At 43.0% G+C, this 17,122-nt stretch overlaps 1 protein-coding gene across 1 annotated transcript in view; it reads left to right on the top strand.

The window, feature by feature from the left end:
- The first annotated feature begins 604 nt into the window (after positions 1 to 604).
- Positions 605 to 17,122, top strand: part of RAP2A (RAP2A, member of RAS oncogene family) — a 32,585-nt gene continuing 16,067 nt past the window's right edge. Inside the window, exon 1 of the mRNA XM_055801895.1 lies at positions 605 to 1,066. Within this exon, the coding sequence (XP_055657870.1) occupies positions 753 to 1,066 (314 nt within the window). The 5' untranslated portion in view covers positions 605 to 752. The remainder of the gene's footprint in view (positions 1,067 to 17,122) is intronic.

Below are 17,122 nucleotides of genomic sequence, written 5' to 3'. Positions count from 1 at the left end.
TCCCGGGGCCCAGGCCGAGCGTGCGGCCCCCGCCCCCCGCCGCTGCCCCGGCACCGAGCCCCGCCGCCGCCGCCGGCCCCCGACGGGCACTTCCGGCCGCGGGGCCGCCGAGCGCCCGCCCAACCCCGCTCGCCCTCAGCCCCCGCTCCCGCTCCCATTGGCTCGTCCCGCTCAGCGCGTGACCGCTGCGCGGCCGCCGGTTGGCCCTCCGGGAAGCGCGTGCCGCGGAGCCGGCCCGAGGAGCGGGCCCGGGGCGGGGGCGGGCCGCTGTCGCCACGGCGACAGCGCCGAGCGAGGGACGGGCGGGCGGGGACGGGCGGCCGCCGCCCGCCCAGTGGCTGCTGCCGTCGGCGTCACGTGCGGCTGCCGCGCCCGCCGGTTGGCCGACGCCGTCTGGAGGGGGAGGCGGGGGAGGCGCCACGTGACGAGGCACCGCCCGCCCGCCTCCCCGCTCTTTCTTCCTCCCCAGCGCCCCCCGCCCCTCCGCGCGCGGCCGGTTGGCTGTTGCCGTGGCGACAGGGGAAGGAGGGGGCGGGGCCGGCGCCCCACCTCAGCCGCGCCGCAGCCCGTGAGCGCGGCCCCGCCGCCGGCAGCACCGCCCAGCAGCCGCCGCGGCCGGCAGCATCCGCCGGGCGGGCGAGCGGAGCGGGGGCGGCGGCGGCCGGGGCGGGGCGGCCCATGGCGGGGGGGTGAGGAGGGGCCGTCGGCAGGTGCGGGTCGGGCGGGGGGTCCGCGCTGGCGGCGGCGGGAGGATGCGCGAGTACAAGGTGGTGGTGCTGGGCTCGGGCGGGGTGGGGAAGTCGGCGCTCACGGTGCAGTTCGTGACCGGTACCTTCATCGAGAAGTACGACCCCACCATCGAGGACTTCTACCGCAAGGAGATCGAGGTGGACGCCTCCCCCTCCGTTCTGGAGATCCTGGACACGGCCGGCACCGAGCAGTTCGCCTCCATGCGGGACCTCTACATCAAGAACGGGCAGGGCTTCATCCTCGTCTACAGCCTGGTCAACCAGCAGAGCTTCCAGGACATCCGACCCATGCGCGACCAGATCATCCGCGTCAAGAGGTGACTTGCCCGGCGGCCGCTCCTCCGACGGCCGCGCCCGACGCCCACCTGCGGCCCGGCCCGCCGGGGCCTGCGGGCCGCCCGCCCCTCCCGTCCGTCCCCTCCTCCCCCGCGCCGGGCCGCCCCGCAGTGCCCGGATCTCCGGCCCGGGGGCTGCCCACGCCCCGGCCCGCTGGCCGCTCAGGTGCCTGCCCCGCCGCTTCCTTCCCTCGCCCGCCGCCCTCCCGCCTCCCCGGGCCGGCGGGACGTCCCCCTCGCCCCCGCCGGTGCCTCGCCCGCCGCCCCGTGCTCCCCGTGGGCGGGTGCCGGCTGCCAGCCGCAGGGGCGGCGAGCGGGGGCAGGGGGCTCCGGCGGCTTCCGCTGCCTCCCTGCCCGCGCCCCCCCTCCCCCCCCCCCCCCCCCCCCCGCCGTCCCGGTTCGCGTTGGCGATGCGGTAAGTTTGGGGGTGCTCCTTCCTGAAATACAGCAGGCGGGCGGGCGGCAGCCTGTGCCGCGGCTGTAACCGGGGGCCGGGCCGGGACCCCCCCCGAGGGCCGGGCCGGGACCCCCCACCCCCCCCCGTGCACTTCCTTAGCGGCCGCGCCGTGGCAGATGTGCGAGGGCAGCACCCGGGTGTTTTCGTGCAGCACGGGTGTCTTTGGAGGCAGACGGAGATCTGCCTTTTCGGGATACCTGCATAGGTATTCCCGTCAACTTCCCGCTTCTCTGAAAAGTGCAGAAGGCGAGCCCCTTCCTTGGGAAGGAGATGCGGGCTGTGAGCCTTAGGCCTTACGTATGCCCGTGTTTCTCTTAAATTTCCCACGGTCGCATTGCCAGCCACTCTGTGCGGAGCAAATGCACAGTGGCGAAACACCGGTGCATACTGCCAGTTTGTTTTTATAATCGCTGCGTTGTTTAGATAATGCGTCAATCAGTTAGATGTCAGCAGCTGAAATGCAGCCAGTCACGCAAAAATAAGGGTAGATGCACCATCTGAAATCATAGCAACCGTATGGTTCGATAGTGTGGATGAGAAAATGCCGCTGGCCAGATCGTCGCAGACAGAGATCTGTTATTGCCCGTGGAGAGAGAGAGGTGGTAATTATGTCGCAGAACTGGTTGTAGCTTTGACTTGGACATCTGAAAGGGAAACCCTTGTAAATAACTTAGTTGGACCACAGCTGTTGGGTTTGCATCATAATGTGGAGTGGAGCATAAGAGGTGATAATGGGTGATAATGGCTAATCACATGGTCGGGTATGGGCTGTTTGCAGAAACTACCATTCCAGACCAGGGCCTGGGGAAGATGTGTGTTGAAACTGGGGAGGAGGATGAGTAGGGGAAAGGGGAGGGAGGAGACAAAGCCCTGATATTTTTGGAGACTTGCAACCTTCTCATAGTAGGCATTTCTTAATGTATGTCCTAACTTTTTCACTGACGATTTCTAAAGACTAATGTAATGAAGTTATTTTGCATTTATTACAGGGAATGTGTTTTCTATATCCTCGTGATCCTTCTCACTCACACATACCTTATAGCAGAACATTTTTTTTTCTTTTAAGTTGTTAGAGTAGACTTTATTCATTAATAAATGCTTTTGGTTTTCCTGTATTTAATCACTAATATAAATTAATGTAGTCGCTGACTGCCTAGCTGTGGCTTTTGCAGCATGCATTGTGCCTTGCAGTGGAGCATCTGTATTGAGACCCCAGCTGGCAAGCTGTAGGTAGGTGAAGCAGAATAGAAAGCAACTTGTACTCCCATGGTTACGTTGACTCGGCACTGCTGAGAGTGGGTCTAAATGCTGCTCTTCTGTTTCTTCTATCATCTCTTTTACTGCAAGACTTCAGCTTTTGGTTAGGTATTTGGTGAGAGACACATGAGCAATGTTTTAATCCTAAATTTCACTTATGCGAAGTAATCTAAAAGCAGCCGAAATCCTGAAAATTTTGAGTTGTTAAAAGGGATGTGCTGTTGACATGAAGTATTAAAAATGTAGTTTCAGCAAGTGCAGCAGATCTTTCCTTGTCAACTTACCCCCTCTGGTATTTGTGGGTGGCAGTGTTAATGTTTTAGAACTTAAGTTTGCAGGCAGTGTGGGACCTAATGTGCTTTTGACTTAAGCTTGCATCCTTTTTACCAGTCAAACTGGAAGAGTGCATATTTACAGAGGTAATATGTATCTGTACAAGGACTTCTAAATTTATAATTTACAGTTGCACAAATACATTTAATTCATGTTGAGAGACAAATGATCACAGTCCTGTGTACTTAGGGATTTTGGGTGAGATGCACCTGAAAATGGCAACTGTATGCTTATATTGATACAAAACTATGATCTAAAAATCTCTGAAATTTCCATTGTACCTGAAAACCAACAGGCCAGGTCTCTAACTGGTAGGTATCTCTGCACTTTACATGTTGTCCTTGCCTTTTTTTGGATGAAAGAATCCCTCTGTTACTACATAATTGGAGTGTAATTTTAATTGCTCTCCCCAGAAGTAGAAAAGCCAGGTGAAATTCCTTCTTCAGGTTGAGAAGCACATTTGAGGCTTCTGCTTCCCTGGTCTCTTAACCGCCACATACCAGGCCAAACTAAGCTAAGGGAGTCCTTCACTCCACCTGATGAAGTTATTTTATAGGAATGAATGATGTGTTCGTGAATGAAAGAGAGGGAACAAGTGGACCTTTACTTAACTCTGAAGCTTAGTGGTTAGAAGAGGTTGAGATCACTCTTGCCAGTATAGTTTCTGTTCTCATTAAATGGCTGTTTAATATTAAAGAATGCACAAATAGACTTAGAAACAGGACTGAAATCCAGGTCTCCCGGTTTGCAGAGAAGTCTCCTAATCTAAAAACGATAAAGTCAAGCTTTCTTTTGTAGTGTGGGAGTCTTGCATCCCTTTCAGTCATTGCGCACAGTTTTATCGAGAGTGGAGGATGCCTCTGTAGCTTTTAAACAGGTAATTAAAGGTCTTTCCTGGGAATTTGTTTAAGTGTAAATCATAATTATCTTTTTCAAAGTAAATAAAACATTTTTGTCTGGGTCTTCCTAAGAATGAGTCAAGGTGCTTTTACCTTCAGTAAGAGAGCCCTGTCAGTTCTGAGTTGATGGGTGTACCCCCAGCAGCTTTGCCCAGACACAGGATGAGGAGAAAGAGGTTTCAGAAGTGCTGCCTGTACTCTTGGCTGCAGCTTCCTGCTGCACAGAATGCTGCTGGATTTGAATGAAGGATAGTGGTGGTACCAAATTACAGCTGCCATTTTTCCCTCTCTGGGTGCTGTGTCTTACAATAGTTTTTACCCAAGGAGTGGCTTGGCTACAGCTTGTGTTATACAAAGCAATTGCTTCTGCAGTCAGCTGTCCTTGCAGTGCCGGCAACTAGCCCTGCTGCTGGAACTTGTGCTTTAGTATCGGTGCATGGGGGGCAGAAAACTGATACAAGGGAATGTGCCCTAGGCGAGTGATGCTGTTGATGCCTTGTTTTGCTGGATAAGGAGTGCAATCGGAAGGTAGGAGGGACAGAGGGGTCGTGCCCTAACATAGGGTGGTGGGTTGTACAGAGCGAGGCCAAAGGTATAGGGTTGATCTCTAGGTTTAGGAACTTAAGAGTGCCTCCCAGCTTGTTTGAAGCTGTTATCATGGATGATGACAGCTAAGTAAATGGTTTGGGAGATCCTATTCCCTGTACAATTGACTGCTTGTCTGAAATGTATTGTTCCAACTCTATAATCTTAGCATCTTGGGTACCTAGTACCAGTGTCTGGATCCCAAATATGTGCCAAATATGTCCATTAAGCCTTGTTTCTTCTGATTCTTGTAAATGCTGAGGGTTTGAACTGTTGGGAAGATGGATCATGCATAAGTATGATTTTTTTATGTAGTAGCTTTGAAGAGTATTTCTTACTTTCTGTGTAAAAGGATAGAAGGAATCAACTGTTGCTTTACTGCCTCCCTGTGAGGTATTAAAGTATGTTACCTGTGCATTTGTAGGTGCTGCAACTCTTGGACCTTCTTTCCCTCCGAAATGGATTTGCAGGCTTGGCAGCAAAGAACTGTCTGTTGTTTATGTTGCAGGCAGAACTCACTGTAGTTTCAGAATGAGCTGTTTTCTGGAGAAACCTTTTATTTGTGAGAGCAAAGCTAAAATGGATGAGTGGGCCTATGCCAGCAAAGGTCTGCAGAGAAAGAACAGAAGCTGTCAAATTAAACAGTGGAAGTGGTACACACCAGTTAGATATCAAGGTTTAGAAATAAGTTGTGAATATGCAGATTAAGCAGTATAATTTTTTTTGTGCGTCAAAAAAAAGAAGATAACTTCTAATGCATTCATGTTTGTCTCTTGTATGATTAGAAAGCTCTCTGAAGAGTGTGTGCTGGTATTTACTATATACTGCATTTTAGTTTTGGATATGACTCTGCCAATCTTTTTCTCCCATGAAGGTGTATTTAAACCTCGTTGGGTATGTATTCTAGGTGTTTATGTAGCCTTTGATAGTGTAATTTCTCAATCTGTCCTACAGATTCCCATGAAACAGAGAGGTATTATTATTTCTATTCAAGCAGAAAACTAAAGCACAGAAATAAAAAAGGAAGCTAATTTAGAGTTCTTCACTTGCAATGGTTTCTCTAGATGTCTGACCAGTGCTTTAAAGATAGAACTGTTGTGTTCATATTTTGGAGAGTCTTAACAGATTCTACTTAAAAGCATTTTTCAAAATACCATTTTATTTCAAGTAGTGAAAAAAACCCTTTTCATTAATCTGTTGCTTTTTCTCTAGAAAGCAAAGACCAGAAAACTTAGATTGGCTGAAAATGCAGACTAAATGATGTAGGTATATTGTTATGAAATATCACAGAACTATGTCTCAGAGTTAAGAATGTTCTTTGTGGTGGTGTTTGTCATCAGGATGAAAGACTGCCCCCAGTCCAGGGACTCTGTGTGGCAATTTAAAACATACAAGAGATGTAGTTATTGAAACTTATTGTGAACTCAGCATCGTGAGTCAATGATAACTGTATTTAGTGACTTAATGGTGATTAAGTCTGGAAAACAATACTTGAAATTACAAATTGCTCAGATGTCTAGTTTGAAAATGTTGCTTTCCAGGTACTATGAAAACTAAGTATGCTTTTTTAAAGCAAGGTTGAATTTACCAATTTTCTGAAATTCCAAGTGTTTGTCATCTTTGAGAAAATACTTTTCATCTTTTGACAACTATTTAGAGAATTCTTCATAAACACTGCTGCAACCACATAAACACATTCAACCACAAAGGTGGCTCCAACCTTCCAGGAAGAAATACCTAATTGTTCGTTAGAAGTAAAACTTGGAAAACCCTATTCCTTCTGAAGTACTGTATGTAAAAGCTTGACAAATGTCTAGGGGCTTTTCACAGATGCTAGCTGTGTAGAGATGGTAGAAATAAGAACAGACTGAAATTCTGAAGTCTTTTTTTTTTTTAGAAAGAGTTCCTTTTCTTGCACTAATCTCAATGCAGTGGATTGATTAGAGTACTCATCTTTACATGAAGAAGGCAGCGCAGGTAATAAGCGTGGCCCGCATTCTCTATAGAATGTCTGGCCAAGCTGCCAGCTGCTCCTGTGCACTCATCAGATGAAATTTAGCACTTTATTGGAATAACAGATTAATAGATTTTAAATCCTGTCAAATACTTGTACATTTTTCTGAGAAAATGTAGGCACCTGGATGAAATTCTGAAATGGTGCAGACATCAGCCATTGTGTTAAAATATTTCAATACAGTAGAAGAGCTATACCAGACTCTTATTTTTGTTGGTTGATTGGTTGGTGGGGTTTTTGTTGCCTTTTTTTTTTGTTTGTTATTTTCCTTTAAGGGACACCTATGGATAGCTGTTTCTCATAGGAGAACCTTATCAATTCACAAGAAGGAATGGCAAATATTTTAAGCATCTGTAGAGATACAAAGATGTGGAAGGCACAAGTAGTCAGTTGTATCTAATTGACCCTGTATATAACATCAGAACCTTCAGCTATATGGCCATCTCTTGTGTCTTATTGGGGAACTGATACATAGACTGTCCCCTAGAAAGTGTAACTAAACAGAGGCTAATTGACTCTGTAGAGTACAGGTTTGTAGAATATAGGACATTACTATAAAATCAGAGTTTAAAACTAAAATCTTTAGTTTCTTTTTGTGCTCTGATTTTTTAAAAATAACTTTACAATACTACTTTCTGGTTCTGTAGAGTTTATGTAATTTTTTTTGTGAATCTGCCTTTGTTTTAATTCAAAAATTAATGAACTAATTCTATCAGACCAAAAATGTAGGTTTCTTGATTTGACTGGGTAGTCATAAATAGACAATCCTCTGAAAAGTGTGTCTGTCAGTGTGCAATTTTAAGCTATAGAAGATTATTTAAACGTTGCCTGGCGTAGTCTTGAACTTGGCTATTTCAAGTTGCTCATGCATCTTTGGAACATATTACCTTGAATGTTTTCCTGTAGAAGCTTTTGAATTAAATTCCATACTTGCAGAGTTCTCTTCATTCCCCTCTACCCTCCGCTTTCTTGATAATCTGAAATACTCGTGCTGCTTTGAGTTACTTTTGGTTGAAACCATGAAAATTTGAGAAAATGTATATAACCAGAGTCTTAAATGTATTGGGGTTTTCTTTTTTGTTCCTCCTCCTTCCCCCCCCCCCCCCCCCAACTAATTGTGTAGGTATTATTTTTGAAGATGTATTTATTTGTCTTTGTAAGGTAAAGTGGCATGATAGTTTCCATATGTGGGCACTGAAAATAGATCTTTTTATCCTCTCCTCCTTTTTAGGTGTCCTTTGGGCTTGTATTGAAAAAGCCAGGTAGGCAAGCTCCTTTTGCATGTGTGTTTAGATTGTGCTAGTTTAGAGTATAGCGTATATTTTTTATGATGCCTGTATCGCTTAGCATCATTTTTCTTTTTGGATCTTAATTGCTACTGTAGTTCACGTTATCATAGAGGTGTGTGAATAAATTTGGATAGTGACAGTTATCAAATAGTAGAACAGTATGTAGCAATACTTTTAAATTTGTTTTCAGTTGTGCAGTGTTGCTTGATTGTGTCTGTGTTTTTAAAAATGCCATTTAATGTGTTAAAGAACAAATATACCAGTGACTTCAATGGCTTTCGTAGTTCAGTACAATAATATAGCATTAACGCTTGGGATTGAATGTTTTCTATCTTGCTCTTCATTAAGCTGTTTTGACACAGATTTTTTTGCAATGAATATTTGGAAAACTTTATTAAAAAAAAATCACTGCTCATTAGAATTTCTGTTTTGCCTTTGAATTTCTGTTTTGCCTAGAGGACAATAATTCTTTAAATACTGTTTTTTATAGCCAACACAGTTGGCAGTAACTTTCATCTTTTCTTTCAAAATAACCACAATTCTCTACTCTTCCGTTGGATAGTATGTAGATAGAAACAAATTTTGTTGTTTGGTCATATGTAAAACAATCTGGGTAACAGTATGTTTAGTTAAAATTCTTATGTTAGCAGGCATGCTATTTGGACTGAAATTTCAGAAATAGACTTTCTTTGGCGATTGGAAGTTTTTTGGGTGAAAATTTGAAACATCTGAGTGGATGGCTCTCCCAAAAATTGTTAAATCCATTCCTTTCCCAGTTTTTCCCTTAATAATTTAGTGTCAGATTATTTATTTTTGCACCTAAGAACAAACCTGGGGTTTACTGGTTATTTCATTTCAGAAATATTGCAAATGTTGTTCCAATATCCACCCTCTTTTCTTTTTTTTTTTTCCTCCTTGTAAATTGTGTAGGTGGTGTGCGATGATAACGTTTTGAGAGAGAATAGGGAAGCAATTGGGACTGCAGTGCTAAATTATCCTGGCACGTAGTGACTTGTACAAAGATTTATGTGATTGTTAAGGTAACAAGAACTATAGCTATCTGCTTCTTCATGTTCTCTTATTCATTAGCTTCCTGCTGGTCTGTTGGGGTGTTTCTTTGGTCGTTTTTTTGTTTTGTTTTTCCAGAGGTTTCCAATACAGCACTACTATTCCATTTTTGCTGCACTAAGGCAAACAGTATAGTCTAGATACAGTTTACAATGCAACTTGAATGCTTTCTTTGTCCATGGGTTGCATTTTAGCAGCTGTGTTGTCTTAAATCCTAGTCTAGACAAGAGAATTAAAGGTGTGATATGAGCATGTTATCCTTTCCCAACATTAATGTCATGGGGCTAGCTCAATTAGTTGGTGCTGTATGCTTTAAAAATGCAATGGTGACAGAATTTTAATTCTTGCCTTGATTAGGCCTAGACTAGGTGAAAGATCAGGTAAAGGACAAAAAAAAAAAGAAGAGCAAGTGTTTTTAGAGTTGATTAGCTATTTTTGAAATATCACTTGTGTCATGTAGATAGAGCTTTAATGACTTTTAAAATATTGTTGTTCTGTAAAAAGTTAGGATAATGAGGCAGACATTAAAGCATTTAAAGATACTAGAATATAAGAGCTTATAATACTGGTTTGGGGTAAAATAAAATACAACTCTTACTTTATAGAATGGTTTGGTGACTTCCCATTATTGTTTTGTTTAGCAGGTAGTCACCTTAACTAAAAGATTAATAGTGTTTGAGATTTCCATGTAAGTATCCACTCAACTACAGTTTAATTTGAACTGGAAATGAATTGGATGAGGGTGCTGAACTTAAGTACTCTGAATGTTGTGAAGAAGAGCTTTGGTCCTGGATTTTTGATTAATTGCAAGAAAAGATGCTTTCAGGAAATAGGCTCTGGGCTATATGTGTGCTTGCTGTGATGAGCAAGGTTTGGTAGGAGAATGTTTGTACTGTTTGCCCTCTTACTCCTAATATATTTTACAGTGTAGAGGATAAGCCAGGACTGATCAACCTACTTCATCTGATTAGATCTGGTTGTAGTTTCCCACGCTGCTGTAACATCTTTTTTAACTGCTATACAAAATCTTACTTGAAATGTTTCCTAAATGTGCAAATAATTGGAATGCTTTTTTCTTCTGAAAAAGCCATGAACTTTAAGACCTATCTAGAAATGCATAAATTCTTTCCTCTAGAATTTATTTTTCTTTTGAAACTTTCTTTCCATGTTTTCAATTTCTTTTTTAAATTTTAGAAGATAGGTTTTGTCAGAACAGAACAATGGATATGAAATATCTGGGGGTTATACAATTTCCCCCAAAAGTTATGAACAAGCGTGGAAAAAAAATAGTGGTTTTGGTTTTCTACCCACCTCTGTATTTTTTAATTGCATTTGGTCGTGATGCAGAATCCTGGACATGTGTGGGTTTTTTTGAACTACATGACAGCTGTCCTTATTTGTATACTGTTCTTAAGAAGGTTTTTCAGCTTGTGGATCACTTTCTACTGCCAAAAGGACTTGACATTGTAAAGGGCTTTCCTAGTAGTAGTCTTCAACCTCCAGGTTCAAAATTTGCCCCTCTTCTGCTGTAGTAATTCTGCTGAAAACCAGTCAACTGGTGGTGCGTTTTGTGTTTGTGGTTTAGGTTGTGGAGTCTTTTAACTTTAGAAATTCAATTATTTTCAAAAGAATTTGGAGAGCAGAAGTTGGTCACCTTGAACTGTTCCTTCTAGAGCATTTTATCAGATGCCTTTCACCCCCACCCCCAAAAAAATAAACTTTAAAAAAATCTTAACTGGCCTGCGTGCTTCTCAGTCTCCGATCAAATCCAGGCTCTCTATCTTGCTGCTTAAAGAAGGCATCTGCTCTGCTAGTCTCAGGAGCAGTTAGATTCTTGGTAGCTGACATGCAGGTTACTCCCTACAATGCCTGGAAGAAAGAAGCATGAGTCACCTTCTGCTGGGTTAACGTTGCGGTCCACAATCAAAATCCAAGCAGTAATTTGGAACGAATTCTCCCATTGCTTTCGTCCACTTGGGTGTGGTGTCAGATCTGGGGAGGAGAGTGGTGGGGAGTGTCAGCATAGAACCACTTAAATCTGTTTGATCTGCATGGATTCTTTAAGAGAGAACCTCCTTGGTATACAGTGGGGGTTTTGGGGGTAGGAGAGGCTGGTTTTGTTTTTCTGCCAAGCATGCAGGATGCTGTCTAAAGCAGGCAGTCACCTGGCGGTGAGCTTCTGAACTTGCAATGCACCGGAGGAGATGTGTGGAATTTCACCCCTGCATGCCCCAGTGTCAGCCTTCACTTTTCTTGCATTTCATTGAGAAAAAAATGGGTCTTGCAACATAGCTTAGTGTTTCTCTTCTGTGTCAGTTCTTTAGGAATATGCTTTGCTCTGGGGTGGCTGGTCCTGTTGCAGCAAAGCATTTGAACTATCTCCTTGTTATGTACAATCTCTCCTCTTGAAAGGCAGGCCCTGTTGCTGATCAAAACACTTAAATTCTAAAAGAATGGGAGAAAAATGGAAGCAGTTATGTCATCATGGAGCAATAGCTGACCTTTCCTGGAATGCTGTATTCACCTGGACTAGGGGAGTCTTCTAGTGACCATTCTCTGTATGGGATATTGATTTTCCATTTTGGCAGCGACTTCTTAATCTAAAGTGAATAAGCAGTCCTGAGAAATCCCTGGGTTTCAGTCCCTAGTATCTTTCTTCAGCTTGGGCACCTGATGTTTTCTTGTTGTTGTTCCCTCAGGATTTTTGAATTTGCCTTCATAGGGGCTCATCTTCAGCAGAAAAACTGAAGAGTATTTTCTCAACCTCACTTGTAGCTTAGTGCTTAGAGCAGTCGTCTGGGAAAAACAAATGTGAAACTCTACGACTGAAGAAAGGGGTACGGTGCACGTCTTTTGCCTCTGTGATCGGTGCTGTGGTTGCTGTATGTACTGCTGCCTTACATGTGAGAAACAGGGTTGCAGCTACTTGCTTTTATTCCCATGGATTTCTGTGGAAGTGGTATCTGCTGTGGGTTTTGTTGAGTATCTTACTATTGGTGTGTTGCTAGATTCACAGAGGAGTGTTTAGTGAATTAGGCCTCCCGAGGGACTTGGCTGCTTGCATGCCTCTATAAATCCCAAGGGAGCTTGGGTGTGTGACCCTGTTGCGGTTCCAGTACATGGCTCAGCTGGGCTTGCACAGCTGTAGGCCTTCAGACGGCCACCTTGTTTTAACAAAATCTTTAGATGGATGCCGTCTGCCAAGAAATTAAGTGGGTAGGCAGAAAATTTGTGGAGCAGCCTCTTGGACATGGCTCCCTAAATTCTTCTGGAGTCCCGGTACATTTGCCTACCTTGGTTTTGTATTTGGGCCTAGAAATACTTGCCATCAGAATGTTTTCCTTTCTTTACTTCCTGCTTTCTTACATCAGTTCCGTTCCTTATGTTTTGAGCAGTGAATTTCTGAATGCCTTTGTATGATCTTGTTAGCACAGAATACTGAGTAGACCACAGGCTTGATGATCATATCCACATCATAGGCTTGACAATTCTTGTACTTCAGATGTCTTCCTTCTCTTAAAAGTTCTATGCACAGGTTATATTGCTGATTATAGCACTATATTTGGAGTAGAATCTGCTTAGGTGGCTATCCTCATACAAACAGTTGTCTGAGGGATGATAGACTCTTTCCTGGGAAGAAATTGGAGAAACAGATGATAGCAAGATAGCCTGCCAAAAGTCCTTAGAGTTCTAGTGTTAAATCTCAAACATGAGGAGCTTGATTAATCAGTCTTCAAAGGCATCTCTTCTGTGTTTTCCCTAGTTTGGATGTCTGCAGCCTCACTTAAGAACATAGCTCACTGAGCATCCACAGCTTTTAATCTTATCATCTGCTTCTCCAGTACTTGTTATAGGCTGGCCACATGAGCAAATCCATAGCCTTCTGCTCCTTGATCCTTGATGATGATCCAGGAAATTTAGGCATGATGGCATGTTCTGGAATTTCACTTAATCCAAATACTCCCAAGTTCGATTCAAATTGTGGAGAAGCTAGGCTACCCGTTTATGTGGTGAATGAGTGGCTGTGTTTTGATGGGATTAGGCTTAAGAATCCTCTGCTGCCTTTAACGATAACATTATGGATCAGGTGATAATTCTGCCTGGACTGAATGGGTATCCAATGGTCTTGCCTCTAGTCAGGAATATATACATTATAGTTGTTCTTTCTGGGACTGTGTAACCTCTGTTACTTACTGGAGTATCACTGTCTTACTATGTAGCTGTTGCAGATTTCTGCTGAGCCTGTTTACCATCGAGCAGTTTTTAGTCAAACTTCTTGTAACCCTTTCATTTCTAGCACTCTCTGTAACCAGGTGTCATAGCAAGCAATGTCAGATGCTTGTTACCTGTCAGATGAGTCTGTCGGCAACTGCTGGCAAGGAATGCTTTTCCTATTACTGTTTCAAGTACTAGTTTTTTTACTTAAAAGGATGGCTCAATTATGGAAATAATCCTTCTGCCACCAGGCCTTGTTTCTCAGATTCTGCACTGACCATGCAATCGGAGGGTTGCTGGACTTGATCCACATCTGTGCAAGGGTGGTTTTCAGGAACCTTGGTGAGCAAATGCAGTCCTTGGACAGCCTCCTGGTAGACCATCTTTTCTTCTCATCTTTTTCATTTACTCTGTTGGTTACATTTGTGATTTCCAAGAGGCAGTAATGGTTTAGAGACAGGACACATGATGTGAACATTTAACTAAAAGCAGGGCCCTGTCTCGGGGGAAGGAAATGACTGGCAGTTGCAGACAGTACGAATGCTACTGAACTGTAGTGGACATGTTGAAAACACCATTATCTGTCTAAAAACGGTATCATAAGAAGCTCAAGATGAGAATCATGGTAGTCTAATCTGATGATGGAAAGGTGGTGTTTCCTGACTATTTCCTCTTACTACTTTTGTAACTCTTTGATTAAATCCACATAATTCAGTTTTGACCTACCAACATTTACAATGTAACTGTGTTCTGAAAAGGAAAGAAAATATATGGAAAGCTAAGATCAGGATATTTGAACTTAAAAGGTCCAGATTGATGTGAAACATAAGGAAAGAGGGAAGGAGAGTGAGAGGCATACCATGTACTGCAGGGTTTATCCCTGGTGTATCTCTAGGCTTGAAATGGACACACTGAGGAAAAAACCCTGTGAGTTTCAAAGTTTTCACCTCTGGGAAGAATTGCTACTTTGTAGACTCAACATAGGAAAGAAAACAGGATTTTGGTGTGTGCGGGGTAAAGTTTACCCTGTATTCTTTCCATGAATTCTCAAGAACCTGGTCATTCAATGTGATTTGCTGTTTATTGCAGGCTATTGCTTTCTTTTCTTTTTTTTAATTTCTCTATCTTGTTCTAACCCTCATAAACTGTATTTGACTAAAATATACAAAAAAGCATCCTTTTTTTTTAAGGTGAGATGAGTGTATTCCAGAAAGAAAACAAATAACCTGAAGGTGTGAAATCACTGAAGTTAGCGTATGTTGAATTCTCCTCCAGATGGTTTTTAGTCAGAAATAGTGACTGCCGTCATGGTAGCCTCATCTGCCAGAGAGGGACAATGAAATGCTCCATGTTGGATGAAAGCTGAGAAGGTGCTCCCTTATTACTCTAAAATTAAGCAATTGTATTGCTTTTCTAGCTGGGATAATTGGACTGGTAATTGAAGTCTACATTCTTCTCCCAGAGATGATCAAAACGCCTTCCTTTTGAAAGACTTTCTGTCTGTCAGCAAGAAATGTGGTTAGATTAAAAGGACTGGGAACAGTCTGGGCTTCCCACCCCCACACACTCTCTTATTAATTTGAATGGCCTTTCTGCATAGGACAATTTAATGTGGAAAAATAATTAGTGGACAATTTTCAGGAAATTCTAGTTACCAATTAGTGAGTCAATGAAGAAAGTGTAATGGACACTAGGGTGTGTGGTACCTTTTAAATATAGGCTCTTTCTTAAAAGAAATCCAACTTTCTCAAATGTTTTCTTACTGTCCTTACTGTTGCTGTTGAGGGTTAAGTATACAAATTACCATCCTCTCTGTACTCAGAGCCTGACAAACAGGCACTTAAATATTGGGGTAACATTTTGTTACTCAGAATAAAACAAAGTACCTTATGGTTTAGCGAATCTATCACAAACTGTGACCTACCTAAATGCTACCACTTCAAAAGTAAGTTTTCTCTAGAGAGACAGCTGAAATGTACATATATACACAAATATATGCATATATGTGCAGGGTTTTTTTCAGTCTTCCAGCCTGTGGGGTCAGGACCCAAGACAAAAAACAAAATGTGCATTTCACCAGGTTCTGCACTCATATTCTGTTTAAAATAGGCATTTCCCACATATGAAAGTTTTGTTCAATGTAAAGCCACATTGTTGTTTCCTGTCTAATTTAAGCAACAGTAAAATTCGTGTCCGTGTGGGAATTTACACCACTTCAAATAAATTACTTAGTTTGGCCTGGCTTATTGGGGTTTTTTTCTCCCTCTGGGGGAAAAAAAAATGTTGCAAAGAGCTATAGCCTGTTGTTGTGAATGTTTTCATTCTTTTTCTCTCTCACACACTCATGCACACATTGCTTTTTCTATCAGCTAGCAAAGTCCATCCTGTCCATCCGTTCAGCTGCGTAACCGTCTCTTTGGGTGACATAGGCTATCAGCCAGCGGTGCCCTAGGGATGCTGGCAGCCAGGAGCCTTGGGCTTGGACCCTGGTGTACCCGCTCCGCTGCCGACACAGCTTTGGCACCGGCTAAAGCAGCCAGGTGCTGCAGCCCTGGAGGGGCAGTGGTGTGGGCACTGCATGGTGATGGAGGCCCAGAGGCTAACCTTGGTGCAGGTATGGCCTCATAGCTGGTCGGGTTAACGTGTGCAAGAGAAAACGGTCTTCAAGGTGACAGTGCCACAGAGTATCTCCAGAGACGATAAAATGGCTGTCAGACAGGTTAATAAAACTCTCCTGGGGAAAAAGGGAGCTTTTTTTAACCTAGACTAGACCCAAAGAAATTAACATTTATGCAGTATTTAAAATATAAATAGCTCAACATCTGAGTATATCTGAGCTCCTCATATTAGCTGGCTTCATTTTCATACTTACTCAAGTACTAGATTTGAGATACACATACACACAGGTAAGGAGGAATAATATGTTTAGCTTTTACTGTTTTATGTACTAGATACCCTATATTTGATGTCATTTTATAAAGAAGTTCTTCCCAGGAAAGTTCTGGACACTAGAATTGCTAAACTTTAGTTTCAAGTCTTCCAATACATTCAGGATGCTGATGTAGAATGAAGCAGTCTGGTTTTGTTTTTCTTTAATTGGTATCTGTCTTATTGTAGGAAGAATGAAAAAAGCCCCTAAGAAAATTATTTCTGAAGTTTATCCTCAGCATAGAAGAGAGGTTATCAGTAAATCATATTTTCTATTTGCCACATAGAGGTGGTATTGTGGGAGGCAGTATTTTATACTTGAAGATAAACAAAAACTTCTTTTAAAACAAAAAACCCAAAAAAAACCCACGTGACTTAGGAGGCTCTTATTTTTGTATATTCATCTTTAGATACAGCAACAGTTTCACTTAACTAGGTGATGTGCTTTTTCTGAATCAAATTTCTAGAGCTGCAAAGTTGAGTTGTTCAAGGTGGAGGTCACTTCTGAAAACTGTGGAAAGAAAACTTTCTTGGTGCTCTGTTCACTCACTGTTAAAAGTTATTTAAACCAGGCTTATGGTAGAAATTATTCCGTAAGATAAGGGCCACCAACTTTTTGAAGTTATGGCAGAATGTTTTTCTTTCCCAAGTTGAAAGTCAAATGTTTTCATAGAAACTCAACAGGAGTGAAGAGCATCTGCTAATGAAACTAGTCAAGGCCTTTGGATTCTTATCTGTTTCTTTTCTTTGGAGACAAATTTTATTTTGGAGAAAGAGAGCTTGACTACAGTCAAAAGGATATGAATGAAGTCGTAATACTACTGCTGAAGTAAAAGAAAATGATAGAACTTGTACTATTTTCTCCTAAATTGGTTCAGTATACCAGTGTGGCCGCTTGCTTAGAGTTTTTGTGAAATAGTCTATCTTCTGAAAAATACCCAGAGTTGTAACCTAATTGTACCGTTGTGCAGGAAATCTGTCTCAACAGGGCAT

This window comes from Falco peregrinus, chromosome 4, assembly GCF_023634155.1.
Source record: "Falco peregrinus isolate bFalPer1 chromosome 4, bFalPer1.pri, whole genome shotgun sequence".
NCBI lineage: Eukaryota > Metazoa > Chordata > Aves > Falconiformes > Falconidae > Falco > Falco peregrinus.
The sequence above is the reverse complement of the archived record's forward strand: the minus strand, read 5'-3'. Positions and strand labels throughout refer to the sequence as shown.